Source organism: Harpia harpyja, chromosome 2 (genome assembly GCF_026419915.1).
Source record: "Harpia harpyja isolate bHarHar1 chromosome 2, bHarHar1 primary haplotype, whole genome shotgun sequence".
Taxonomy (NCBI): Eukaryota; Metazoa; Chordata; class Aves; order Accipitriformes; family Accipitridae; genus Harpia; species Harpia harpyja.
In genome coordinates this window covers 71,048,220-71,075,995 of record NC_068941.1, presented here as the reverse complement: position 1 = coordinate 71,075,995, position 27,776 = coordinate 71,048,220, and the positions used below count along the sequence as shown (strand labels likewise).

General features: G+C 37.2%; 1 protein-coding gene across 2 annotated transcripts in view; it reads right to left on the bottom strand.

Moving 5' to 3' along the window:
- Nucleotides 1-4,181: 4,181 nt before the first annotated feature.
- ADGRA3 (adhesion G protein-coupled receptor A3) overlaps nt 4,182-27,776 on the bottom strand; it is a 63,658-nt gene continuing 40,063 nt past the window's right edge. The window contains exons 10-19 of one of the 2 annotated variants that reach the window (XM_052780345.1): nt 24,887-25,036; nt 22,068-22,229; nt 21,591-21,794; nt 20,264-20,477; nt 19,905-20,113; nt 14,843-14,967; nt 14,171-14,294; nt 9,954-10,099; nt 5,955-6,050; nt 4,182-5,756 (exon numbers count right to left, since the gene is read on the bottom strand). In XM_052780345.1, coding sequence (XP_052636305.1) covers nt 4,514-5,756; nt 5,955-6,050; nt 9,954-10,099; nt 14,171-14,294; nt 14,843-14,967; nt 19,905-20,113; nt 20,264-20,477; nt 21,591-21,794; nt 22,068-22,229; nt 24,887-25,036 — 2,673 coding nt within the window. In that variant the 3' untranslated portion in view covers nt 4,182-4,513. The remainder of the gene's footprint in view (nt 5,757-5,954; nt 6,051-9,953; nt 10,100-14,170; nt 14,295-14,842; nt 14,968-19,904; nt 20,114-20,263; nt 20,478-21,590; nt 21,795-22,067; nt 22,230-24,886; nt 25,037-27,776) is intronic. The other variant, XM_052780346.1, reaches the window with a different exon arrangement.

Sequence of the window (27,776 nt, the reverse complement as noted above, 5' to 3'; positions counted from 1 at the left end):
ATCTCCTCCTCCATCTCCCCAAATGTCCATATTCAACCAATCTTGCAACCAGAGAAGGTATACCAACCTAATTTAAACTAAAACCGAACTCCCACAAAACAACAGGTCCCCCTGTTTTTGAAAGTGGGGATTAAAAATTCATAGGGTCTTTAAATTAGAAGCTTTCTTCACGTTTTATATATTAATCTTGAACAATAAGGACAATAGTATTTCTCACAGATGTCTGTGCTATTAATCTCTGTAAGATCTAGAAACTGTGACCCAAAAAACCCAACCAAAAAACCAAATAAAACTGATCCTTCAGTTTGCTCAGGGATGTGAAAAAGCAGCAATACAATATATAAGACAAACAGCTTCAGCAAGCAGCACAGTGTTAACACAGAACTGGTCAAAATGGAATAAAGTAAAAATGAAAGAACTTAATGAAAAGTAATTGTTTCTTCCTCCCAACACCTGAAGTATTTCTTAACCTATAGAAATGTAAAATAATTAACATTTAAGGTGTTCTGATAACACGTTACCTAGGAGCAAATAGTAATATAGGGAGCTCCTCATTCAGTAAACAGGAAAACACTTGCACCTTTAGGTCTTTATCATACATACAAACAATGATTGTTTGCATGTGTGAATTTTGTATGCAGATGTTCATTGAAAGAAGGAAAGTTCCTTTTGAGAACTTATCTTTTTGGTTATGAAAGACACTTTCTTCAAAGGTGTCCATCTAATCAAAAGTGACTTTTTTTTCTACATTTTTTTAATGCATTCCCTGAGATTACAATTAACGGCGCTCTGACACGATGCCCTTCTGCTACCCTATATATGCTGGTATCACTTGTATTATACACCACAAGGGCGCCACAGTTGCTGGAGTTACTTTCCGCATCTGTTCCATTATAAATGCCTGGTTTAGCTCTCAACTTGAGAATTGTTGATCTGGCTGCAAAACTCTTAGTGACTTATCATGCCTCTTCTCGATCAACTCCTTTTTCTTACCAACACTCTTAACTTTTTTCCCACCTCAATCCCTATCCTTGGTATCACCACCAAAACTTTTTTAGCCATAAACCAAGGTGTGCTTATAGTCTTCCTCCTCCAAACCTGACACTTGCTTTTCAAAGTCTGCTTTTGTCACTATTACGAATGGACAAATATACTGACTTTTATCACAGTGACAACCAGCACTAACTACTGCTGTTTCTAGTCTCTCCTGGGTTTTTTTGGTAGATAACACAAACTCACCCCACTTTGTGTTATCTACTCTCCTTTATATATCTGATTAATGATTGCAGCTACTTTCTCACTGTTCCACAAATAGGCAACAATGATTTTTTTGTGCAGTGCTTTTTTCCATTGGAGCGATTTAGGTGTTTTTTCATGCAAAGTTTAATTAGAGCGCTGAAAATAAGCTTGCTTTCCACTATTAGGAAAGAACATATGAAAAAGCTTGAAGATTTTCTGTTTCCACCTTCCTTACAGGATACTACACTCAGTAACTTCACTTTTTCAGAGTCTAATAACCTGCCTTCCACCTTTTAGTTACCTACATTCTTTAAGATTCTTCATGAGAAACACAGGAGATAAGTGCATTCTTCAGTATTTGTCAAGACTGTATCTGAGAATAATGTCTTAATTTGTCATCATCTGAGCAAAAGCACTTGTTAGATTAAAAGCAAATGTAGCTATGTACACAGCTGCAAGTGAAGTAAGCATGTTTATTAGTGTGATGATTTAAGAAATATTTTTATATTAACAACCCCTATATGTACCAAGGCTATTCATGATTTATTAGGTACTTAGCAAAGAGTTTATTTTTTTAATCTCATCAAAACTAAAGGCAAGCTATCAATCTATGCAGAAGTATTACATACAGAATTAATTTTAAAGGCATTTTGAAGATCGGCTTCAAGAAAGACTAAACTTATGTTCAATTCCAAACCCGTGCAAAAGATGCCAAGTGCTAAAAGCAAAGGGCAAGCAGATTCTGAAGGATAACTGATCCTATCCCAAGTCTCTATCATAGCTTGTTGAGATAATAAGAAATATTCTATGGACTGTTTTGACATTTCTCCATATTATACATGGATTATATTTTTCTAGATCTATAATTTTAAAGCAAAGTAGGCTTAAATTATTTGCATTAGTACATATATTTGTTACTATTAGAAAACACATCACAGCGTATATTCCTGATTATATTTAATCTAAAAGTATCTGGGTTTGGGGCTACAAACTATGTATGAAGGAACCCCAATGATTATATTTTTGCTAGTTGTGTAATACACAAATTCAGCTCAGAGAGATGAGTGCTTCTCTTAGCACACGACCTTACTCTTACTCTCTGCAATTCAGTTTTCATTCAATCCATTACTAAATCAAGAGACAGACCTGCAGCATTTGGAATGGAATAAGATCAAGTCACCAGTTTTGATGGTCCCAAATATATTTCTGCCACCAAAAGGAACCCCCCCTACACCAAGTAACAGCCCACATACAGCTTTTTTTTCCTGCAATCGCAAAGCAGTGAGTTGTCCAAGATGCTTAAATACCTTGTCAAATAGCTTAAAATGTAAATATTTTACACATTTGGACATTTAGTTTAAATTCTTTCCTTTAGTAATACCTATGAATTCCTTTTTTTTTTTTTGAGCGCCTATCCATAGGGTAGTTGTAAGGTCAGTTACAAGCTAAAAGCTACCTCTCGAAGCCAATAAAATAGAACAGCAATCACAACTGAGTCATGCACTTGTCAAAATGTTGCTTTAAAAGTTCTTAAATACCAACTACTCACAACAAGCAGCAAAAATAGAACCCAAATTCTAACAACACTGTCCTACTGGAGAGGCTTGTACAATGCATCCAAGATTATTTCAGACTATCAAACTGATTCATAGAAGGTGCAGTAAACATTGCAAGCAATAATTAAACATACCTGAATGAGTCCTCACATTATAAATTAACACATTTGAGTACTGAGAATGTTAGACTTGTACCTGTATTCAACTGATACACTTAAATAAAATACCCGAGTGACAAGTCTGAATTAGGTAACCAAGTAGCCAAGTATGTACAATCTAATTCCATTTGTTGCTTAAAAGTTAAGTTGTGATATCAGTACTAGATTATACAGAAGCATTTTTTGCTATTTAATACACGTGGTTTTCGCAAAACAGGTATCAGTACTGGAAACTGGTAAAACCCCAAGCATTACTCTGCAACTACAACCTCAAATTTGTCACAACAGCAGCCGTGACACAGCCCAAAATATGACCTTGTTTACATTGAGGTGTCAGCAGTTTAAGCATAAAAACTATACTCATAAATGACAAATAATCTATTCTATAATATTTCATTTTACATACATACATTTTGATCTTGACACTAATTTTTGTAATTACATTGCAATTAAATTTAAATTAATTTATCTGTAACTATTGATAACCTTATTAACATAGTTCTGCTACTGAAACTTTTTTTTTTTAAAAACACAGATGCTGTATAGTATTGGAGAAGATTATTCTGCAAATTGTCACATACGGGTAAGTAAAAGTGAACTTACAACTCAAAATGCTCTCTCAAGAGTCAGCTTGTACAGTGACATTGAACCTGAAGACCCCCATTTTGCATACTGATCATACTCTTTAACAGATTATCCCATTACCACCTGCGCTATTATTATTCCACGCTGTTACAGCTGAATGAGTTTTCACTGGTATGTACTGATGACCTTTGCAAATTGGCACGAATTGTCTGTGAACATTCATAACCTTCTCAATTACAAATGATTAAAAAAAAATTAAAACACCACCCCAGTCAGGTAATGCTGAGGGCAAAATAGAATATTATCAAAAAACATTACCAAGTAAACTAAAACTCTGTGCAAGTGCATTAAAATAAGCCACAGACATCTAAAAATATAACTTATGCAGCAAGTACAAGACAATGATCTTGGAGTAAACAAGTTGCCTGTATACTAAAAATCTCATTAAAATGTAGCTGCTTTATTTCAAAGAAATTCTAGGCCTTATGCAATTAATTGAGCTATTTGCATTGTCTATTTCGGACACCAAATATTTTCTTTAGTAACTGAAACTCACAAGCTTCAGATACCGAAGTAGTAAAATCAAGATGACATTCAGTGCAGTAATCTTTAAAAAACCAAACAAATAAGTGCAACATTGGGCTGCTGGGGAAAATACTATTTATTATACATTTAAATACAAATTTGAAATGTGTTGTGGACACATCTGCAGGGTTACTGTTAAAAAAAAAAAAGGTACAGAGTTATGTTCTGCATTTCTCAAGACTGATGCTTCAAAAAAATTTTCACAAAATAGGAAGAGTTCATCTTTGTAAGAACAGCAAAGATATTAAGGCATACAATCTTGGCAGATTATCTTTGTTCCCTCCCTGCATAAAGTACCTAGAGTTTGTAAACAGTCTTTAAAAGTGTTAATAGCTTTAAGGAATGTGTAATCACAGTTCATATGGATTCATCCAGCAATGAATTATAATGCTACACAGTAGTTTCGTGTTTCCATAACCCAGTTCTAATATTACCAGTACTGTCTGCAGTGAGCAAGGGTCCATCCTGTCCGCTGCTTTTAAGCGGTCCATTCTGAATGGCTAAATTTAAGCCGTAAGATTTTTGCTGGTTTTCAAGTTCAACTGCTATTGGTTTCCTTAGAATATCTTTTTTGTTGTTGGTAGCTACTGTTTTTTCAGTATTTCTGCTACTTTTTGGAAGCGTACTGCAAGCATCACTGCTATCTTGTTGGGATTGGTTATACTGACGTTCTCTATATGCCAAATAGGCTCTTCGGCTCCTTGAATGCCCTTCGCTGTTGCTTTGTCGACTTTTAGGCAAGCCATTTTGCACACTTCCTTCCACACTTGTGGGAACATCATATGCATATTCCCTCAATACTGCAAGCCTGCTAGCACGATGTCCCTTGCTTCTGTTCTTATGATGCCGACTTGGGTGTCCGTTTGTCCGAAACTGTACCTCTAAGGGAGCTACATGCATTTTGATATCATTATCCACCGAATGTTCAGTGAGACTGTTATCAAGCTGAGGACCTGTGTTCAATGGCAGAGAGGTAGGGTGGCACTGAGCTGCTGCAGCTTGTAAATTAGTTAGTTTACAACCTTGAGAAGAATTTTTTAGGCTTGATGCGCTTTTATTTGTGCATGAAGATTCCGCGCTACTGTTGGTGCACTTGGGGGTCTCTCCATTGGTTCCACTGGAACTGGAGGGCTGAACATTTACTTGCACTGAATATGTACTCCTTCCAGGGCAGCAAGTTGTTATCCAAGCATGCCTGACATCTTCCCTGTTAACGCAATGGTGCACCATAAGAAAGGCACTGAGGCTTAAACATGTTGCCCCAAAAAAACAGCTGAAGATCAGGTCCATGGGATAATACAGGGAAACTGATAGAGCTCCAAAGATCCACAGAGCAACATACAAAAGCAAAGTAAGGCCCACTCCCAGCAGCTGCGCTTGAAAACTGTGCTCATTCTCCAAAGCAGATGTGGAAACCAGTGACACCGACAATGAATCTTGATGAGCCAGTTCCCCGTGTTCATTGGTGGCCAGACGCTGCTGTTCCTCAACAGGTTCCTTAAGTTCGTATTTACGTTCAGGGTGACGTTTTAGTTGTATGAATATGCTGAGAAAATACATACAGTTTATGAAAATTATAAAGCTAGCCGGTCCATAAAATGCTCCTAAGCTAGGTTCCCAAGTCATCCAGCAACTGGAAAAAAAAAAACAAACCAAAGAATCAAAATTAACATCTCACAAGTCACTTATGCTTTATCAGTTCATAATGATACTTCCAAATGATCTCGGCTGTGTTACATTTTCTGGAAAAATAAGAATTAATTGCAAAGAGTACGTAGAAAAGCAAATCCATGAAACCTTATGACAAAGCTCTCAGTTATGTGGTACTTACTAAGGAGCATTAGGTCTGCTGCCATAATTTCGGATGTTTGCCGCTGCTGTTATTCCACAAACTATGATAGGAATCCCTCCACCAATAAGGTAGAACCTAAAAAGTAAAGCCAGTGTATCAGTGGTTGCTTAATGGCAATGGATTTTATTCAGTCACCATGAAGGAAATGCAAACTTTCCAGGACTTATTCAAGTTCTTTAAGAAAATAAATAGGGTGAATCAGGTTTGGGCTTTGGCAATATCAATTTTTTCTAAGTCTTCCTCGCTACCATTTCCCCCTCCCCTGTTGTAAACCACCTCTCTCTCACGGTAGCTCACCTCCCTCGCAGGCACTGAATGAAGGTATACACAGTTAGACAGAAGAAGCAAAAGCTGGCAGTCAAAAAGTTGTAAACTGCTGGAAAAGAATAGGGAAACTTAGAAGGAAAATAGTAAGTGGTATGTTTCTTGTTCCAGAGATGAGCTTGCCTAATATTATGGACACTGTGTTCAGAAGATCAGCCATGAGAACTCTTTTTACATGGGGGCTTTTTGTGTGGAGGGGTTTGGGGGCTGGTGTTGGTGGTGTTTTTATTTATTAATTTTTAATGGACTCTGTAACCTCATAGTATATACCTCCTGCTTCCCTGTGGTGGTGTTAATGAAAACTGCACGCCTTCACAAGGACAAGGGATATGTTGTTGGAATATCTAACTTTTCATTCCAAATTCTATGAATTTACATTGAATTCATTAGTGGCAGATCAATAATTACTGACAAGCGTTCCAATTAATGGCACTCTGTCCTGCATCTGATGCTAGTCCAGTCCAAATTCAGATCAGAACACACAGTGAAAACTACTACTGTGACATACAGATGGGTAGTTTTTGTCAACAGGAGACACCTATTCTGATGGTCCTGGACCTTTCACTGCATTTCAGATTATTTACCAGAAGGTACTGCTGTCTCACTTGAGACACAAAACAACAGTCTAAAATAAATTCTTTCTTGGAAGTCTAGGTACACTAAATATATTACTTAGTTGCTGAATTCTACAAAGATCAAATTTGGTCATTGGCTTATTCTGTACATTTATGCAGCAATCAGGAACTGGCCAGATGAAACAGATCTTTGTGGCAGATTTTACTCTATTTATTTTTCACTACAAATTACTAAATCGCTGCCTCAAAGATGCACCACTACTCAAACATGAACAGATGGGTGAAGCTGGTTCTACACAAGGCAAATTGTTACTGGTGGCAGAGTGAAGCAATATGCATTGTTTGCAGCCATAGTTCACTTTGCTGTATTGAAGCAACATGTTAACAACTGGCCTTGAACCATACCAAGATATCAAGTACCAACACACACAAAAAAAGCAAGCACTTCTGTGTCGCTGTGTCTAAGTCTTCAGTGATTCCTAAGAATCAAAATTACAAACCAAAACTATCATGCAACAAGGAGCTGTATGAACAGAACAGTAACTAAAAAACATATACAAAGCATGCTGAAGGAGATGCAGTAATATTAAGATTTTGGCGCAGAATGCTGTACGAGCTAAAACTTTTCTGTAAGTTCGATCATAAAGAGAAAAACAAATCTAATGACATAGGTACACAAGAGATGTTACAGTAGTAACAGAAAAAAATTTAAACAGTGAAATGTTGTGGTTTTAAGTAGAACATTCACTCAGTAGTTGTATTATAGAAATACAAATATTTGTATTTATTTTAAATAAAATTACAAGATACAAATATTTGTATTTTTATTTTATTTCATGGTTTACATGAAGTATCCCATTATTAAGGTATTCAGCAAGGTTCTTTGTAAAGCAGTTATGTTAAAAAAAAAAAAATTGTCTTGTTTGGAGTCTGCTGAACAAAATACCATTTCTGCATGATGAACTCCATTTCCTTGTTGTGATTGGCAGCTGAGGACCTCAGTTATTTTTACACTCTCTTGCCTAGCATGGCAATGCAATATACTTGGCATAAAGTTTTTCACAGTTAAGAAATTCCAACCAGTGCCAAGTGTTGCATTATCTTCTCAATATGGCTACTGTGAGCCACAGCAAACCTCCCCTCTAATGTCTATAGCGGCCTTCTGAAGAACACCAGATCCATTTCAAAGTCTTTTTCCACCTTGTTCATGATTTGTGACAAGGTCCCATTAACACACTAAATGAATATCATCATTACCAACAAAATTCTCTCACATGCACTGACTTTCCTAAAATAAAGAATAAAGCTTATCTACGGTGGAGGGGAAGTAAGCTTAACAGGTATGAAGTCCACCTCCAGAAAATACCTACAGGAACTGAAGATCAGCGTAAATGTCATGTCTACCTATCATCTGCAAGGTGGACTTCTTTAAACCCAAAGAACACAAAGCAGAATAATTTACATATGGCAAATAAGGAGAAAAATGAGTACCTACATACATTTATCAGGGCTTTTTTTTCTGCTGCAAAAGGCCCTTTTTAATTCTGAAAAGGCATATGGAGGAGGAATATAAACAGCATGGAGGCAAACAGAGAATGAATTGTTTTGTCTCTCTAAATTCAAGAAACAGGGAGCCTGATAACAGTAGATCACTTGTTCCAAACAAGCAAGAAACTCTTCTGTAAAACTCTTTGCCCTATGCCACTATGGGTAGTTCTGTTTTGAACATAAGTTTAAAAGAAAAGTGAATTAAAAAAAAAAAAAAAAAAAAGTCCTTCTATGGCTGTTCCATGCAAAAACATCACACATCTATCTGACTGAGGAAATCCCTGATCTGCAAGAAGTCGGATACCGAGAAAATCTGAAAAATATGAAGCATGTTTCCTCTGTTCTGATACTTGTCTCCAGAGTTACTGCCATTGTCACAAATGAGGTGTCCAGATTTGAAATGGTATGTACATGTTTATATCTATGCAGAGCTAAGCCTATGAGGCTCGTAGTTTTACTGTAACATTTTCCAAAGCAAGAACTTCATGACAAATGTAAAGGAATAAAGAAAAAAAAAAAAAAAGAAAAAAAAGAAAAAAAAAAGAAAAAAATCACAATAGAAGTTAAAAGGGCTATTCAGTACCCTGCTGGAAGGCACACAGGTGGTGATGGGTATGATATACTACAGTGAATACAACAGATTTACTTATTCTTAAAAGAAAAATAACGAAAGCTAAGGAAAGCAGAGACAGCCCTTAAGTGGTATAAATATTAACCTTCTACCTTACCAATTAAATATTTCTATATGCTTGTATGTAATACTGCAAATTTTAGTTGATGATATTCAGAAAAGCATTTCTGATTTTCTGCAGTCTCTGTACTTAAAAATCAAGCTTTCTAAATATTGGCCTATAACTAATCAAAGTTAATCAACTTCTGCCACCTTGTGGAGAATTTCAGCATAGCAGTTTTTAATTAATATTCAGAGGCTCAGTAAGCTACACGAACAATGTTAATGTTTTCTATTAAAAATATTTCACATAGAGTGAATTTCACAGATAATTAGTTTGTCCCATTTCAGTGATTTAAGAAATAAAAATTCCAGGAGGAATGCTTCACAAAGAACACTATTTTCCTTTCATAATGAGTGATACCTATTTTTCAAATTATTTGCAAGCAATCTTTGGAAAACATATTTAACTTTATTTACTTAAACTGCAGTGTTTTTTGTGTGATAACACAGTTCTCCAAATTCTTTCTTCTATGATAACTTAATGGGAAGTGTTGCTATCTCAAGTCCTAATCAAAGCACCAGGGGCGATGCTGAAACACTACCAATTTCTTAATTTACAAATCAGGAACACAGCACTGCAACAGTAAAATGCTAAGACCAATCGTCCTTCACCTCATCCTCCTTAACATAATGCTGAGGAACAGAAAAATCTGGAAAGAACTTTACAGACCTGGGAAGAAAATCTTCTACGAAAGGCACTTGCAAAAAACCAGCAGTGACCAGGTAAATTTTTCTGGTCAGAATATAAGCATAGCAACCTGGGAAATAATGAGTTGCACAAACAAACAATAGGCTCACCTCAGCATTGGTCTGGGTGGAGGAGGTGGCTCATCAGGATCTTGACATCTTTTTGCTTTTTTGGTTACTTGCTTGTAAATATTACGAGATGTCACCCCCAGCCACAGTACTGTCGCAAGAGTGGAATAATGGAGAATTATCCCAACCTTAAAAAAAATAAAAAAAATGAACCCCCAAACATTTCCATTCTACTGAGTTAAAAAATTAATCATTTAACACGCAACTTGCATAAAGCCTGAATTTTCAAAACCTCTGTCCAAGAAAAGAAAAAACTCTCTTATTTTACTATGACAGCTCTAAATGCCAAGTCATTGTTGTTTTCAAAAAAGTAAAGTATATTATGCAAACCCATCTTCCCATCAGTTGAGTCTGGAAAGGCTACATAGTTGCAGTTGCCTCTGCTGGAAGGAAAACTTAATAATGCAGGAAGAACTTTGCTTTTAAGTTTACATATCAATCATACACTTTAGGAAACTGTATTTCGCAAAACGCTTAACTCTTGAATATGTGTAATACAAGACATTTTAACTGAAACAAGTAAGGGAACAGCAAGCTAAACATTGTGGTAACTACACAGCAGCTAATATAGACAGCTAAGACTCATCAGTGATTTTAACACAATGGAGAAAAAAAAAAAGGAAGCGTCATACTTTAGATATTTAACCAGCCCAAACATTAATGCAAAGTCAGCCTCACAGACTGACTGGGCACTACTGTTAAGAAAATGGTTCTCGGTCAGATCCTTTTGCATCTGCACTATTTTATAAAATGAACATTGTTTTCTTAAAAGAAGTTCCGGGAATTCCCAAGTCCCTGTGGTTTTGTCAAGGAAAGGCATGATCTGGTTGTCCTGTATTTCCTTACTTATAAACCAACACTGAGATGAAGTGACTGCGAGAAGTAGGTTTCATATATCCCTTAAATGATAGCACACGTGCATGGAAGAGGTGACACTTCCGTTTCTGTTAAGATGACTGGGGGTGGGTTTTTTGCAAGTTTCAATCACCAGTAAAAGCACAACTGTTAAACAATCCAACCATATCACAGAATTTCTCTTGGAGGATTACTGTCTCCAAGGCAAGAAAAAAGATTACAGTTTCTTAAACTACCTCTTCATCTCCATATTGCATGTTTGTGTGTGCACACGCATATGCACGCACGCAGACTAGCATTCTCTCTATATTTGTAGGAGAAAGATCAGGGACATATTTTATTGCAACACTTTGAGCCGTCAGCATAATAACTATTTTAAACCAACAAGGAGGGGCTGGTGGGGAATGTGAAGCTCAAGGGCAGCCTTGGCTGCAGTGACCATGAAATGGTAGAGAGTTCAAGATCCTTAGGGCAGCAAGAAGGGCGCACTGCCAGCTCGCAACACTGAACTTCAGGGGAGCAGACTTGGGCTGCTTCAGGGATCTGCTTGGAAGAGTACCATGGGATAAAGCCCTGGAGGGAAGAGAGGCCCAAGAAAGCTGGTTAATATTCAAGGATCACCTCCCCCAAGCTCAGGAGCAACGCATCCCGACAAAGAGGAAGTCAGGCAAAAATGCCAGGAGACCTGCATGGATGAACAAGGAGCTCCTGGACAAAAATCAAACACAAAAAGGAAGCCTACAGAAGATAGAGGCAAGGACAGGTTGCCTAGGAGGAATACAGAGAAACTGTCTGAGCAGCCAGAGATCAGATTAGGAAAGCTAAAGCCCTGAGAGAATTAAATCTGGCCAGGGACATCAAGGGCAACAAGAAAAGCTTCTATAGGTACGTCTGTGATAAAAGACAACTAGGGAAAATGTCGGCCCTCTCCAGAAGGAAACAGGAGACCTGGTTACCCGGGACATGGAGAAGCCTGAGGTACTCAATGACTTTTTTTGCCTCAGTCTTCACTGGCAAGTGCTCCAGCCACAACACTTAATTCCAGAGGGCAAAAGCAGGGACTGGGAGAATGAAGAACTGCCCACTGTAGAAGATCAGGTTCAAGACCACCTAAGGAACCTGAAGGTGCACAAATCCATGGGGCCTGATGAGATGCATCTGCGGGTCCTGAGGGAACTGGCAGATGAAGTGGCTAAGCCACTATCCATCATATTTGAGAAGTTGTGGCAGTCCGGGAAAGTTCCCACTAGCTGGAAAAGGGGAAACATAACCCCCATTTTTAAAAAGGGAAAAAAGGAAGACCTGGGTAACTACAGGCCAGTCAGTCTCACCTCTGTGCCTGGCAAGATCATGGAGCAGATCCTCCTGGAAACTACACTAGGGCACATGGAGAAAAACAAGGTGATTGGTGACAGCCAACATGGCTTCAGTAAGGGCAAATCATGCCTGACAAATTTGGTGGCCTTCTACAATGGGATTACAGTGTTGATGGATAAGGGAAGAGCAATGGACATCATCTACCTGGACTTGTGCAAAGCATTTGACACTGTCCCGCACAACGTCCTTGTCTCTAAATTGGAGAGACACGGATTTGACAGATGGACCACTCGGTAGATAAGGAATTGGCTGGATGGTCACACTCAAAGAGTTGCGGTCAATGCCTCAATGTCCAAGTGGAGACCAGTGAGAAGTGGCATTCCTTGGGGGTCGGTATTGGGACTGGTGCTGTTTAACATCTTTGGCAGTGACATGGACAGTGGGATTGAGTGCACCCTCAGCAAGTTTGCCGACAACACCAAACTGTGTGGTGCGGTCAACAACGCTGGAGGGAAACGATGCCATCCAGAGGGACCTTGACAGGCTTGAGAGGTGGGCCCATGCAAACCTCACAAAGTTCAACAAGGCCAAGTGGAAGGTCCTGCACATGGGTCGGGGCAATCTCAAACACAAACATAGGCTGGGCAGAGAATGGATTGAGAGCAGCCCTGTGAAGAAGGACTTGGGGGAGTTGGTTGATGAGAATCTCAGCATGACATGGCAGTGTGCATTTGCAGCCCAGAAAGCCAACCATATCCTGGGCTGCATCAAAAGAAGCGTGACCAGCAGGTCGAGGGAGGTGATTGTCCCCCTCTACTCCGCTCTCACGAGACCCCACCTGCAGTACTGCGTTCAGCTCTGGGGCCCCCAACATAAGAACGACATGGACCTGTTGGAGCGAGTCCAGAGGATGGCCACAAAGATGATCAGGAACACCTCCCCCGTGAAGACAGGCTGAGGGAGTTGGGGTTGTTCAGCCTGGAGAAGAGAAGGCTCTGGGGAGACATTATAGCAGCCTTCCAGTACCTAAAGGGGGCCTGCAGGAAAGCTGGGGAGGGACTTTTTACAAGTTCATGTAGTGATAGGACAAGGGGTAATGGCTTTAAACTGAAAGAGGGTAGACTTAGATTAGATATAAGGAAGAAGTTCTTCACTGTGAGAGTGGTGAGGCACTGGAACAGGTTGCCCAGAGAGGTGGTGGCTGGCCCATCCCTGGAAGTGTTCAAGGCCAGGTTAGACGGGGCTTTGAGCAACCTGGTCTGGTGGAAGGTGTCCCTGCCCATGGATGATGGGAACTAGATGATCTTTAAGGTCCCTTCAAACCCAAGCTACTCTATGATTCTATGTAAACTCAAACAAAAAGCATTATGGAATATTATCATGAGGGATTAGAAACTTTTATAAGTCACTGGATGAAAAAAGAAAACATTTAAAAAATTTCACTGATACCATTCCAAAGTGACAACTGTTATTATACTGAACCACTGCAACAGAATTAGAGATGGCCAAATCTTAGAAGAACAAATTGTTATAAAAGAGGAGTCTCAATAGTGATGTTTGTTTAGAGAAAGCATGGGTCTTTGACTTGAATCACTTCTCTCTCCCTCCCTTTACATTATACTGAGCAAATGGAAATAAATACTACCTGTGGAAATCAGTTCTCACATGTCTGTAAAGGCCACATACAGCCTTATAAAACAATACAATAATAAGTCTCAAAAATAAAACAAACAGGTAAAACTTATTCTTTTGTGATAGCATTTTGGGCAAAAAAAATTTCTGTTGCACTTCTGAAATACTTTTCCAATTTTCAAGTAATGAACTAGTTTTATCTTCATGGCTAGATGAAAACACAACAGAAATTTTTAAGGTAAAAAAAGAAAGATTGATTTTTTTTGTCTAAATTTTACATTCTGATGAAAACGCCTGTACAGTACTACTGTTCTGTAGGAGGCAAGGGCGGCCTATACATATATAGGAGTATGAAACTGGTAACTGATTTTTCAAGTGTTTGCATGCTTACTTACTGCTTGGCAAATGCTGGCATTCCTGGTCTGAGTTATGCCTCCAATAAACATCACACATGTCAGGAAAATATGAAAGCTCAGGTTAACTAGCATATGCCAGCTTTTTACACTGATCCTGATCACACTGTTAAAAGAAACAAATCAGACAACATAAAACACAGCTGCATTATTGTCTTTCAGAAACTAGCAAGATACACTTGTGATAAATGAGAAACAATTACTGTTAATGATTGTTTGACTACCACGTACTTTGTAATCAAATATAATCTCTGGTCTTCATCACAAGAAATTAAAACACCCTCCTATTAACTAGCTTTACACAACTATTTGGGGCCTGATTCAAAAATTTTAGGCTTCAAGCTTTCACATCAATAGAAACGTAAAAGCCTGAACAGTTCGTTAAATTCTACCATCATCCTTGAGTGGTCTCTTCTTTCATCATGAAGCAAAAGTGAAGAATCAAAGAGATACATGGTTATGAGAGCTACGTTGTCATCCTCAAGAACAGATGAAATAGCTACTTGCTTAACTGTTAGTTTGCATCAACAAATTTTATAGGAAGAAAACCCCAAACCAAATGCAGATTACTATATCATATTCCTATCAAAAAATAAAAAGTAGTCCTAAGCACTATGAAACTAATTTTTTTAGTCTAGTAATTTTGATTCATACCTGTGATGGTATATGTAACTGACTATGATCATCAACAGGCACATTAGCAAAACCATGGCAGTGGCATAAATTACTGGATGCAAAAGATCAGCTGGCTGTGTATATAATTCAGCTCCTGTCAAGTCCTGACAACAAAAACAAAATTAACATTAGTCCACCTTATGTCTTCATTTTGTGGGGGCAGGGGGAAGTAGAGGAAACATGAAATAAAGAAGTAACAGCAACCTTCTGGAAAAAAAAAAAAAATCCCTTTCCCCCACCACAACCCCGACTCTCCAATTATTTATTATCTGATGTTCCAGGCTTTCTTCCACAATTACTTGCTATTCTAGCTGACCTTTATAAATGCAGTCACACATCTTATAGAACACTTAAACTTCATATATGCTTGAATATACAGAGAAGTTAGCAGCTTATAGACACACACCATTTTCTTTTTCTTAAAATACTTATATAGCATGTAGAACAACTGTGTGTTTCAGTTATGATTATTATCTTCTGCAACAACCCCTAGAACATTACAGAAAGTGGCTTCAGCAAGTTTGCAGATGATGCTATAGACTGAAGAAACTGATCAATAGATTGGAGGATATTCAGAGGGATGTTGGTGAGCCAGAGAAATGGGCTGATAAAACATCATGAAATTTAGCAAAGAAAACGTGAAAAGATCTGCATCTGGGATAGAACAACCCCATGTGTGCAACAATACAGGCTGGGCAAGGGACTGAATAGAAAGCAATGAAAGAACCACTTGAGGGTACTGGCAGACAAAAGTTGTCCACAAGTCAGCAGTGTAGCCTGCAGCCCAAGGCCACATTTTGCTGCACTAACAAAACCACAGCAAGCAGGTGAATTGATTATTCCCTTCTGTTCAGCACTGTAAGACCACCTCTGCAGAAATGCCTTCAATTTGAGGCTCCCCAGTACAAGAAAGTCACTGACATACTGGATGAAGCAAGTCTAACAGATCACTGGGATGATTAGCAGGCTGAAGCACACACTGTCTTGAGGCTGAAAAAGCTGGGTTTGTTCATCTTTAAGAAGAAAAGGAAGATGGGAGAAATCTCATTATTATATTGAGCTATACCTACTGGGACAGTATAAAGAAGACTGAGTCAAACTCTTCTTGGAGATAAGCCATGAAATGATGAGAGGCAATGGACATTATCATCAGCATGGAAAATTCTGGTTAGATACAGGAAAAAATTTCTGATGAAAGTGGTCACATACTGCCCAGAGAGACCGTGTAATCTTGGACCTTGGAGATACTCAAAGCTTGACTATGATGACCTGGAGCAGTATGATCTGACTTGTGAGGCTGATCAAACTTTGAGCAGGTAGTTGGACCAAATGACACCCAGATGTTCCTACCAGACTGTTATTCTATGATTACTGCTTCATTGGAATAGAGAGTTGATAACTCAAATAGAATTCAACAGCTCTTTAGCATCATTTTCTGAATCCACCCGTCAAAATGTTACTCAAGAAGTAAGCATGAAATAGAACCTTGGACTGTTAAAGCATGGCAGTATTTCAAATAACATCTGAGGAGTGACATTTTCATTTATTACTAAGAATAGCAAGAAAACGTAGTTCTGTCTGGATGCCATTACAATTTACTAGGGTTCTATTTCCATAATGGTAACGAATGGAACTGAAAAAAAAAACCAAAACCCCAAACACCACCCCCCCCCACTTCAGTACCTTCCAGCATAAAATAAAATAAATTTGCTTTATTAAGATTAGTTGAAAAATCTATTAAAAAGAATTTTTCAGAACAGACAGGATACAGAAAATTCTCTCACCTATGATTCTGAGTGAGAGTCACTCTTAAACCTCTAGAGTTGGCAAAGTTCCAAAGTGTGCTGGGAGAAAGGAGAACAAATTTGGCATTCACAAAGAACAGTAGAACATTAGGAGGGAGCTTCAGTTTGTTTTGAGAAAAATCAGAGTGATATACAATCTGTTTTTAAGGTTAAGATGGGTAATCTGATTTCATGGACAGGAGAAAAGTTCTTGAATTGAGGCTTACAATTAAATTAGAGTCAGCAGTCTCTTCACTCCTTCAATTGTTCTTTCATCAGAATATAAATTTGTTATTCTGAACTAACTCACCAAGCTCATTTCAAAGTAATTTAATCAGATTGCCAGTTTGATTTTTATGTATTTGGTTTTCTTTGGCACCTGGAAAAAATACTTTGAGAAAGATCATAAGATATTATGCCTCAGGCAGCCAGTGTCATCTGATTTCAACACTACCTGTGGCCTGGTTGATATCCAGCTGGAGATCCCTAGGAACCCATTGCTGTTACAAGCATGAGCAAATGTGTCATCACACATATCCAGTGAGTATCAGAGAACAGAAACTGTAGGAGAATTCCTGTTGCTGCTTCCAGATTTGTGACAGGTAACAAGATGTTCTCTTAAGTTCACACCAATACATGCATGACAAGTGCTACAAAATCACAAGATTTACAGTAAACTTCTAAGATATCTGAGAAAACTCAGCATGCCTAGCCTAGCTAGCAAAGGCCTTGACCCAATACCCACTAAGTCAATGGAATTCCTACTGATTGCACCAACGTTTTTATCAGACCTACTAAAAGGAGTGAGGGGAGCTAATAATGTTATTTCTAAGCTAAACTAATCCGAAATAATAATTTAATAAAAAAGACTGACAGTAAAACAACAGCAGAGATGACATTAAGAACAACACTGGGGCATTTATAGCCAACTAGCAGAAGTCTGTTTCTTCTCAACTACCACTGCTGGCTTTTTTCCTTTGCTGTAGGCCTATAATAATGAGATTTCAGCTGAGTCTCCTGGTTATCTCTTCTATTATTAAACAGTGGTTAAAATTATTTCCAAATAAATACAAAGTTTTATAACTGTATCTTCCTAAATCACTAGATTAGAAAACTAGGCACTCAGTTATGGGTTTCCTTATCAGAGGGGACTTTACATTACGTTCTGAAACATATAAAGACAGGTCAGTACATTACAACCTGATTTCTTCTACGCATATACGTACTAAAGTAGACTAAAAGGAGCGAAGTAACTCTGGTTAAGTCATTCACGATCCAGCCAGGATGATGGAATATTGCATTCAGGTCCCTCCTGCCACTACTGTTCATGCACTCAATGTTAATGACAACTGCTGAATTAGAAGCCAAACTTCTAAAACTGAACCCAAAATAATTTCCTGTGAGCCTGGGACCAGGAGCCAGACTTTCACAACACTATGACAGTCTACAAATGAAATAGGCTATTATGGCTTTTTTACTTAACATATGGATAGGCATTATGAAAACCTTTTTCAGCAGCTTAGACATCCAGAGCTTTTGCAGTGTATTAACTGTGTGCAAGGAACATCTAACAGATGTACATTACTCTGTCCTCCTCCACCTCTCCCCTCCTCTGCAGGCCCTACAGCCTAACATTTTGGGAAGTAGCTAAATACTTAAAGAACACCAGTTTTGAGCAAGCATAGAATGAGAGCCACTGGCAGAAATGGAAGAAAGCTGCCCCTTCCTCAAACTTTTTTGATTTTTTGACTGTCAACAGTTCTCTGTATAACTCACAATAAGATATTGATATAATCTTACCATGTATTAATTTAGAAATAGTCATTTACAGCAGCAGATTGAATATGCTCTGCATTTTTCTTCCTCCAGATGGCAGAAATGTGACCAATTTAAAGCATTCTCTCTTTACACCCATACTACACATACAAATGAAGTTTAATTCTGTTTTAAAGAACGCTGTTATGTTTTAGGAAAGGATTATATATTTTTAAAATATCAAAGAAGGGAACTACAGGATTATAACAGTTTGAAGTAATTTAAAACAGTACCTTCAGAGGTAAAGTGAAAAGTTGCTCTCTTTCAGCTCTTTTAAGAAGCTTGGCATGTAAGTCTTAATTTTATTTATGTTTAGCTTTTTGGTATTCTACTATTTAATTCTCTTAAGAGAAAGATTTTTGAAAAATTTGAGTTGCAAAACAAAAATTGCAACTTCTCATGCACTGATCATCATAAAGGAATCCTCTTTCTTCCACATATGATTACATAAAAATATATATTTAATTCTACGCAGATCACATTAACTACAACAAAACCCATACCAAATTTACACTTATGTTAACAATATTTCCTAAACCTCTTACAATTTCAACTCAGCTTCCTACTAGCCTACCATTTTCATGTATCACATTTTATCATTTAGCATCTGTATTGATGACTGATGAGAAATGTAGCAGTCACCATCTGTAAAAAGGGAAGCCTCCCAGGCCAAACTTTGAAATGAAGAGCTCCGGGAACAGACAAAGAAGAAATCCTACTTCATAACTGTAGAGCACTAAAATAAGGTGTCTTGCTCCCTTCTTCACCTATCACTGTATTTTAGAACTGGTTAACCATTTTATTGACATTAATATGCTAAGACTAGAGTTCAGATACTATTCTTTAACCAATATTTCAAAAATATTTTGGATAGTAACTGTTTGATTTTTTTTTTCCTTTTTCAATTGATATTTTCTGGTAACAGACCTACATACCACAGAACGAATGAATAGCTAATTTGCAGTGAAATAACTATCTCTGGTTATGGATTTCAGTGAAAAAAAACCAACCTAGGAAAACACTCCTGTCAACAGACAAAGCTAACAAATTTAATCTAACGCAGAAAAGATAGGTTTTTTCAACTGTTACCATTCATTATTTTAAACTGTCATTACTAGACTAAAGTTCATAAAAGCCCATTTGATTAAGTAGCTCATTAAAATGGCTTCCTATAATATAGTACTTTTCATATGAAAATTCTTTTGTATCTAGTATATTCAGCAATTAATTCTGCTTTGACACATTTCCACTTAAACATCATCTTACATAAACATTTACATCAACACAAGCAAAAACTGAAGATTTATTTCATATGTCTAGTTTTATGTGAAATGGAACACGGGAATGCTCATTTCCTTTAATGCAAGAAAAAAACCCCAACAGAATGGCGTTCTGAATATTTTTAAGTTCCAGAAAGAGACATGTAATTCCAAGTGTCATACCATTAAAACAGCATAGTTGCTGAGGGTGTAGCACTGAATGGTAGTAATATTTTCATCAGACAGAAGAATACGACAATCATCAGATTTCCATCCCCCTTGTCCGTTCAGGAGATCAAAGTCCCACTGAGCTGCAACAGCATCTGCTCCATGCGCAATGCGCCGCAGCGTCACATTTATAGGAACGTGGTGACTGGCTAGGTTTAAACCATCTGTTACAAAAGAAATGTATTTGCACATAAATTTCTCAACATGTAACACATTAGATGCTAAAAACCTTTTATTAGATATACACTAGTCGAAACAAAAGAAGTCAAAAATGTTTCTTAAAGATCATGAAAAAGTAATAATAAAAAACAAACCTATCTTCGCAAGAATAACTGGTGTTACAACTGTACGACGTTTCCTGTCATCAGCCAGATTTGTTGAATTTCCTGTTGCTGGAAAAAGCTTTCCATTGCGAAATGCAATAAGCTGAAGCTTGTAGACAGATTCATCTGCTGGTCTGATTTCTCTTTTTTGCTTTTGGGTGAAAAGGGAAGCTGGCAGCTGGATAGAAGCCTCTACAATTGTGTTCTAGAAAGAAATAGATTTTTAAAGTTTTAAAGAGAAAATTAAATTCTTTACAGAGATTAAATTAGCAACTCCTCCAACTGAACAGTGTCAGAGACGAATGCATTTAGCAGACTATGTATTGTGACAAACCTATTTGACAGTGTTTCCAAGTAATCCATGATAAAATAGTCGAATTGGGTTACTAAAGCCTTAACACTTTTTGAAAAAGAAAAAAGACAAAAAAAGTTAAGATTCTGTAGTTACCTTACTTGTTACAGAGAGTAAAATTGAAGTTAGTATCAGTAAACTATTACAAGAGTTTTCCAGATTAGACTATTGGCAACTAGAAGCAGCAACCAAGACAAGCAGACAAAGAAATGTTGTAATTGTGCATTAGTACCATTCAAAAGGAAACGCTGTATACAAACAGGTTTTTATAACTTGTATATAAATTATACATGGGTAGGGAAGCATGCATGCAATTTCATAGAATTACATAAATATAATTTCAAATATACACCCTGAAGTAACGTTCAAGCACATTAAGGGACAAAAGCAAACTGGTATGTTGGGCAATGTATCTGAAAAAATACTTTTACAGAATATGAGGAAGTGTTTCCATTCTATACACACCCACAAATATATATATGTGTGTATGTGTACCTGTGTATGGGCACTCACATACACAAATAAAATTAATCTTTCAGGTCTGTTTTCTACTTCATGCTTAATTACAGTATCATTCTGAGCAGAATATTTCAGATATTTAAGGAGACTGTTAATATCTGATTTAGTATGTAATGAAGGTGAAAATACAGCAAAACAAAGTATTATTATGAACTAGGGAGCATTTCGATTTCCATACTTATGAAAAGGTCTGAACGCATCTTTCAACTTAAGATGTTTTAATAAAGAAAACCACACCTACTCATTAGAAACTGTGTCCATTAAGAAATTATTCTATAATCAAACTCTATTATCATTTGTCACTTTAATTATCTCTTGTCACAGTCATTCTCGATTACATAAAAATACTACTTTAACATTAGAAATTAATAATATTAAGCATTTGGAAAGCAAGCTTATATTTAAGACACTATTACAAAGTCAGTAGGGAAACAATGAGTATCTGACCTTTAAAGCCAGACTTGACAGTGTATTCGAAACATTGCACTTAAAGCTTAATTGTTTATCTAGATTTCCATCTGGATCTCTTCTCCCATAATCACTGAGTCCTGTACGGTCTGATGTAGCCACTTTCTGAAATACGGTGCATGTCATCCCAGTGAAACCAGCAGCCTTTATTACATAAGCCTCAAGAGCAATATTTGGAGAGTACTGTGATGACAAAAATCAAACATTAAATAATTTTACACACCACAGGAAGAATAATAAATAATCTTAAAAGGATTCTCTGCCATAACAGAAAAAAACCACACAAAAAACTGTTTCTGTTTATCTGGCAAGGATAAATCTGTTCAGATTATTTCTCTTCTCCCTACAGAAATAGTAGGCATTTCAGATAATGCCAATATCTATTAAGAAAAATAAAAAGCTATTGAAACTCAAGAGCCAGCAAAATGTCTTCTAAATAAATAAATTTATACTTACAGTAGAATAAACTTGAGCTCCATTAGCAAGCCGATACATAGCAATTTTCTGTAGACACTGTACAATTCTAGTGCAAGCCTTGGCTTCCCTTTGTGCCATCCACAAAACACGTTCATCAGCTAACATAATGTTACTTGCTATGTCCACCATCACGTCTCCAAGCTAAAAGGGAAGAGAAATAAGACATTTTTTATCTTTGAAAGTGGTCATCAAGTAGGATCATTATCAGAAAAGACAAAGTGACTTGTCTTTGACAAAAAGCAAAAGGAAATTGGTTGTTCCTATTTCAATCACTGCATGTCATGTTGAGATACTGAAATACTTTGGCTCGGACATTTATCTCCATCCAATAAAACTGTAGTGCCAATGTAATTTATCTGTTTACATTATACTTAGAAATCAAAAACATGAGAAATACAGGTATTTCACTAAAAGCAATGAGTGTAATACTCCATGTTTTATTGTACTAATTATTTAAAAGGACTGTTTATAATCAACTTCAAACCTAGAATCAATAAACTAAACTATAAATCAACAATAATACAGTTTGTGTATATGAGGGAAGATAATAAGAAAAGAGTAATACAAGCAAAAATTAGCATGCAGCCTTTCTGCTTCTCTTCCTTTCGCTCTGTCTACCTTTTCTTTGATGCTTTCCTTGCTTGCCTTGAATTTTGCATGAACTGTTTTAGGTCGCAGGTTATGCGTGAGAGACAGCAAATACCCATAGGTACCAGAGCTGCTTTCAAATCACCAATTACATTGTTGTTAAGTTTAAGCTCACACTCCCTACCCTGTCTTCTGTATGACAGACAAATACAACTGTAAAGGGAATTCATTTATTTAGGCCACAAGTCTGCCAAAATTAATGGACCAAAAGTGAAGGTGCATGTATTTTCTAGTTGAATTGACTGAACTCTAACTCACAGTGCCTAAATTTAGGGACTGGAATTTTCTGCTTAAATAGAGACAGGATGGGGTAGGGAAGACCTCTCCTTTACCATCCAGGCTTCCCAATTTCTTTTCAGAATATTACTAATACGGAGAGAACACAGTAGTTTGTTGTTCTTTTTTTAAATCTTTAAAAATAAATGCAAGAATGGGAATATAAAAATATTAACTGTTTTAAGAACTATCTCTTAGGGACAGAAGCCACAGTCAATAAACGTTCTCAACAGCTAACAGAGCCTCAATAAGCATTTGCAGGCTGTAGCCCTTTTCATTAAACTCTCAAGAACAAATGAAAGTTAAATTACTTGAAGATGGTTATTATAACTTACTCCTACTTGAAAACTGGTAACGTTTTACACCTTAACAAATGGTGGTTTTACAATAAAGTATCAGTATTAAGATCCTGAAGTCACAGGACTGAAGTTGTTTCATGTTTCATACTTTTAAAAAATACTACATTCTTTTGCCTGCTTATCAAGGTACGCACAAGTTTTTTCAACTGCATTCTAACTTAAGACAATCTGCTAAAAACCTTCTGAACATTTGTCTTCAGTTTGTTTCTTCTTCTGACATGAAAAAGCTATTAAATGAAGCTTTTAATAATTTATAGTATTTATCTTTCAGAATAGCCACTGTAGCAAAAACTAAAGAACTGACAATAAGATGGTATAAGTGAATACAGTAAAGAAGTTTGTCGAGTAATACCCTAATAAGAAATAACTAAGTCTTATTAATAGCCACTAAAAATAATTAAATTGCAGTCCTGTTCCTTGAATATATAAGAAATCAAAGGTTGACTTCAAATCAAACCAATTAAGATAAAAAAAATACATTGCCTAAGACCAAAACTACCTATGAAATTAACTTAGATTTTTTCATATCATCTATTACCTTCAAACATGACAAAGTAAGGCCAGATTGTGTCACTCTACAGACAATAAAACACAGCTGAGAAAAGAATATCTTTATAATGTAACAAATCATGCAGCAATCTAAAACACAGTCCTATTTTCATCTGGCTACAAAATCACCCATTTAATGAACTGCTTGTATAATTCCAAAATACACCAAAAAAACCAAAAAACCCAAGCTATGATTGTAAAAACGAGATTTAGCCTGAAACTTCTCCAAGGCATTCTGCAAAGAATTACAACCAGCATTTATGGTTTTCTGAGGGTGGATGGGGAAATTTGGCTTTTTTTTGCGCAAGGTTAAAATTGAGGCATTGTGGTCTCCAACTTCCCAACATGCACTGTACAGTGAGATCAATATAACCTCTGTTCAGCAGTGAAACAGAGAGTTCCTACCCAATGGTGGGACTATTCAACCACTCGCATTTTTCTCCCCTCTTAGAGCGTTCTCTAAGATTTTATTTTAATGTCTTATCTTATATCCTGCAAGATATAGGAATACAGAAAACCTTAGAGATACAGCTCAATACTGAATAAAGACAGCCTACCATGGTGGGAGGGGAGAAGATAAGTCTTGTTTTATTCATTATTGAGAGGATCTCTGAGGCTTTCATTATTTGTCTTTTTACATAAGAACATACCAATGAAAACCTGTGTGACCCACTCCATATTAAATAAAAACAGACTTACTGTACCTATCTCCCTGCTCCAGTGCTGACCAGAGGTGTTACTCACATTACAGGTCCAGTGAATGCTGGATCATCTCAGCGCGAATGCAAAGTCTGTGACCATGGGTCAGCACTTCAGGGACCTACTAAACAAACAAAAACATGGAATAGAATCTGATAATCCACTAACTCAGTGCCTGTATCTAATGCTGAGAAGGTTTCACTGCTCAGAATACTTAAGGACAAACACTTTGATTATCTTTAAAGTGATGGCAAATTATCCAGTTACCTCTTTATATTTTTCAGCAAATCTTCCAAATTTCTCTATCATTTCAGCCACAAAAATAACATCCATCTTATCAGAAAAATTTGCTGCTTCAACGGTGTAAGCCAAGAGCTGTCTTGCTGTTGCCACTGCATTAGTAAGGTTGAGCGGCATCTACATAGAGAAACATAAGCATTTGGAAGAAGTGAAAAGTAAGTACAAGATACAGGAAACACTTCAGCAATTAACAAATAAGCATTTTGTCAAGGAGGATAGAAATCTCCATGGGGATCACAGTGTTTTAGGTAGCCAGGGACTACCAGCTTATGTGTTAGCAAAAACACTTCCTACAAGCCAGAGAACCAGCATTTGTACCTGCAGCCAGAAACTGGGTTTTGTCCTGTTGCCCTAGAAGGGAAAGAGGTGCTGCACCAAGAAAAGGGGGGGAAGAAAGTACTGTCAAATGCCTGTTTTCCTTTGCACCAGAGCCTAGGCATGACAACACAAAGCTCCTGAAGTATGGTATTTTATAGCATGATAAGCCAAATAAATTCAAACACACCACTGCTGTAGCATTCACTCTTGATTCTGTAACTACAGAAAGCATTTGGAATGAAACACACACAAAAAACCCAAGATAGATCCTCTCTCTGACAAAGCTCATGATTTCATTCCTGAAACAAGTACCATGCTGAAAAATTCTTCACTAAATAGTATGCAAAATCAACATGCCTGAGCTAGCAGGGACCAAAAATGGAAAATTTCACTTAGTACAGTGGAACACTGTGCAAATGTTATCAGCTTATGTTCAGATGCTGTTTATCCATGATAATCCAAAATGTCCCATCTCTACGTTTTTTGGTGTACAGATATCCGGTCTGCCCTACTGAATTTGCAATGTGCCACATAAGCACAACTACATGTTTGTCCCTGCTGGTCTTAGCACTTCTACATAGATTTAAATGCAATTAATGGAAGATTTTTTTTTCCCGAAACACTGAAAGTCATGTATTTAAAGTGTAAATAAAGTTCAAAGTCATAACACACACTGAACAAAGTCAACTTTCAAATTGAGATATTCTGTATAATTTCTTTGAACTTTTTCTTTAAACATGAATTCCTTTTCACCTAAAACTATACCTGTACTATACACAAACAAGAACAGTGAAATACAAATGTTCTTGTATAAATGTCACAAAAGTTTCACTCCATTTTAAACTTAGACCTCTACTTCATTTAAATTGCTTGGCAGAGTTCTAATGTTCAAAACAGTTCTACTACCTTAGTGTTCAAAGGCTCTAAAGATGCTTATAATATTATAACATTTAATATTCATCTCAAAGAGACAATAAATTTCTGTGCAGAATACTGCTATAAATTCCAGACCTAATACACATAAAAAGAGGAAGGCTCTAATGAGTAAAAACAACTAAAACCAAAACATGCCACTTCTCCCTTTAAAGAAAAAATAAATTTGAAACTTCTATTTCAGCGTAGCATACCTGCGTGCATGTATTTTTCAGCAGATAATAGCAAGTTATCTACCTCACACATGGAAATTATACTTCTACTTCTGCTTTTCTGAAGATACTAATCTGACCCTCACATTTTAAACTTCCTAACACAAAGTTGGCAACATTATTCCACAACCTGGTAAACGTTGACTAACTAAACGCTATTCTAACAGGCTGAAGCAATCTAGGCTCCTGAGCAGTTGCAACTCTAAAGTTGTGCTACACTACATAGGCAGGAAATGTTACAGGCCTTGCAGGAAAACATGAATTCCCAGGTGAGGAAAAAGCAAACCAGCAGCATCAAAGCTCTCAATAAGCAAACAATCAACCTTGCTGTGTCCCACAAAGGGACAACAAAGGGATCCCTGGCATCATCTTCCACCTGCTAACCAGTCATTAAGCACCACCAGCCCTCAAACATGCTTGTGACCAAGCCACAGCATGCACCTCTAGTGCTCAGAATGTAAAGCAGCAGAACACAAATAGTTACGTCAGCCCCTAAGTTCATCTTGGGCCAGAACAGGCAGTCCTTTCTATTTCTGTCCCTCCCACTCTTTCCGCCTTTTTTACACCAGTGCCCACTGGTCCTCAGGGAACCTGAGCAGCAAGATAAAAAGCTATGTCTGCATTAGTAAGTAATCGAACACAGAGGGAGCAAGTCAGCAATATGCAGTTCAGTGCTTTTGCCTCAAACTAGATTTAGCCCAAGCCACTGGATGTCAAGACTTCACTACGTATATAATCTGAGACATCCAAAGGGCAAAGATCAGTTTAGATCCTGATTGTGCCAGTCAGGGGCTGTGGTGCTTCTGATACACAGTGTGAAGTTTTCTCTAAAATAACATGAGCTTGCACATTGAAACATTCCAAAAATACAGGCAACACACAGTAATCCTACCCAGAGGTCAGGCAAGCATCATGGCCCATGTTAAACATGGGTGGTGCTACCAACATCAACTCAAGTGGCATTGCTGTATTATTGAAAAAAACAAACAAAAAAACCCCCAAAACACCAACAACCCAAACCACCGCACCAAAAAACATTCTCATATTGCATTGATGCTAGTGATCTGACAGTACATATTGGAAAACATCAAGCTTAAACGAGAGGTTCAAAGCTTTATGGAGTATTTTACAATACAGCGCCTATACATACAAGGTTGGGTACATCACTGAAGAACAGTGTTTGTGAAAGTATGTGTTACTTAGAGATAAGACTCAAAAGGAGTTTGGAGCTGAAAAATTCTGTTTCATAGCTACATTTAAAATCTAGAATAATCTCTTGTATCCTGGAAAGTACTACCAGATTAGAGAAGCCTAGTTAATACTCACTACTTTCACTAGTTAACTTTCATTGGCCACATATCGGTCTATTAGAGGTTTACAGCAACAGAGGCAGA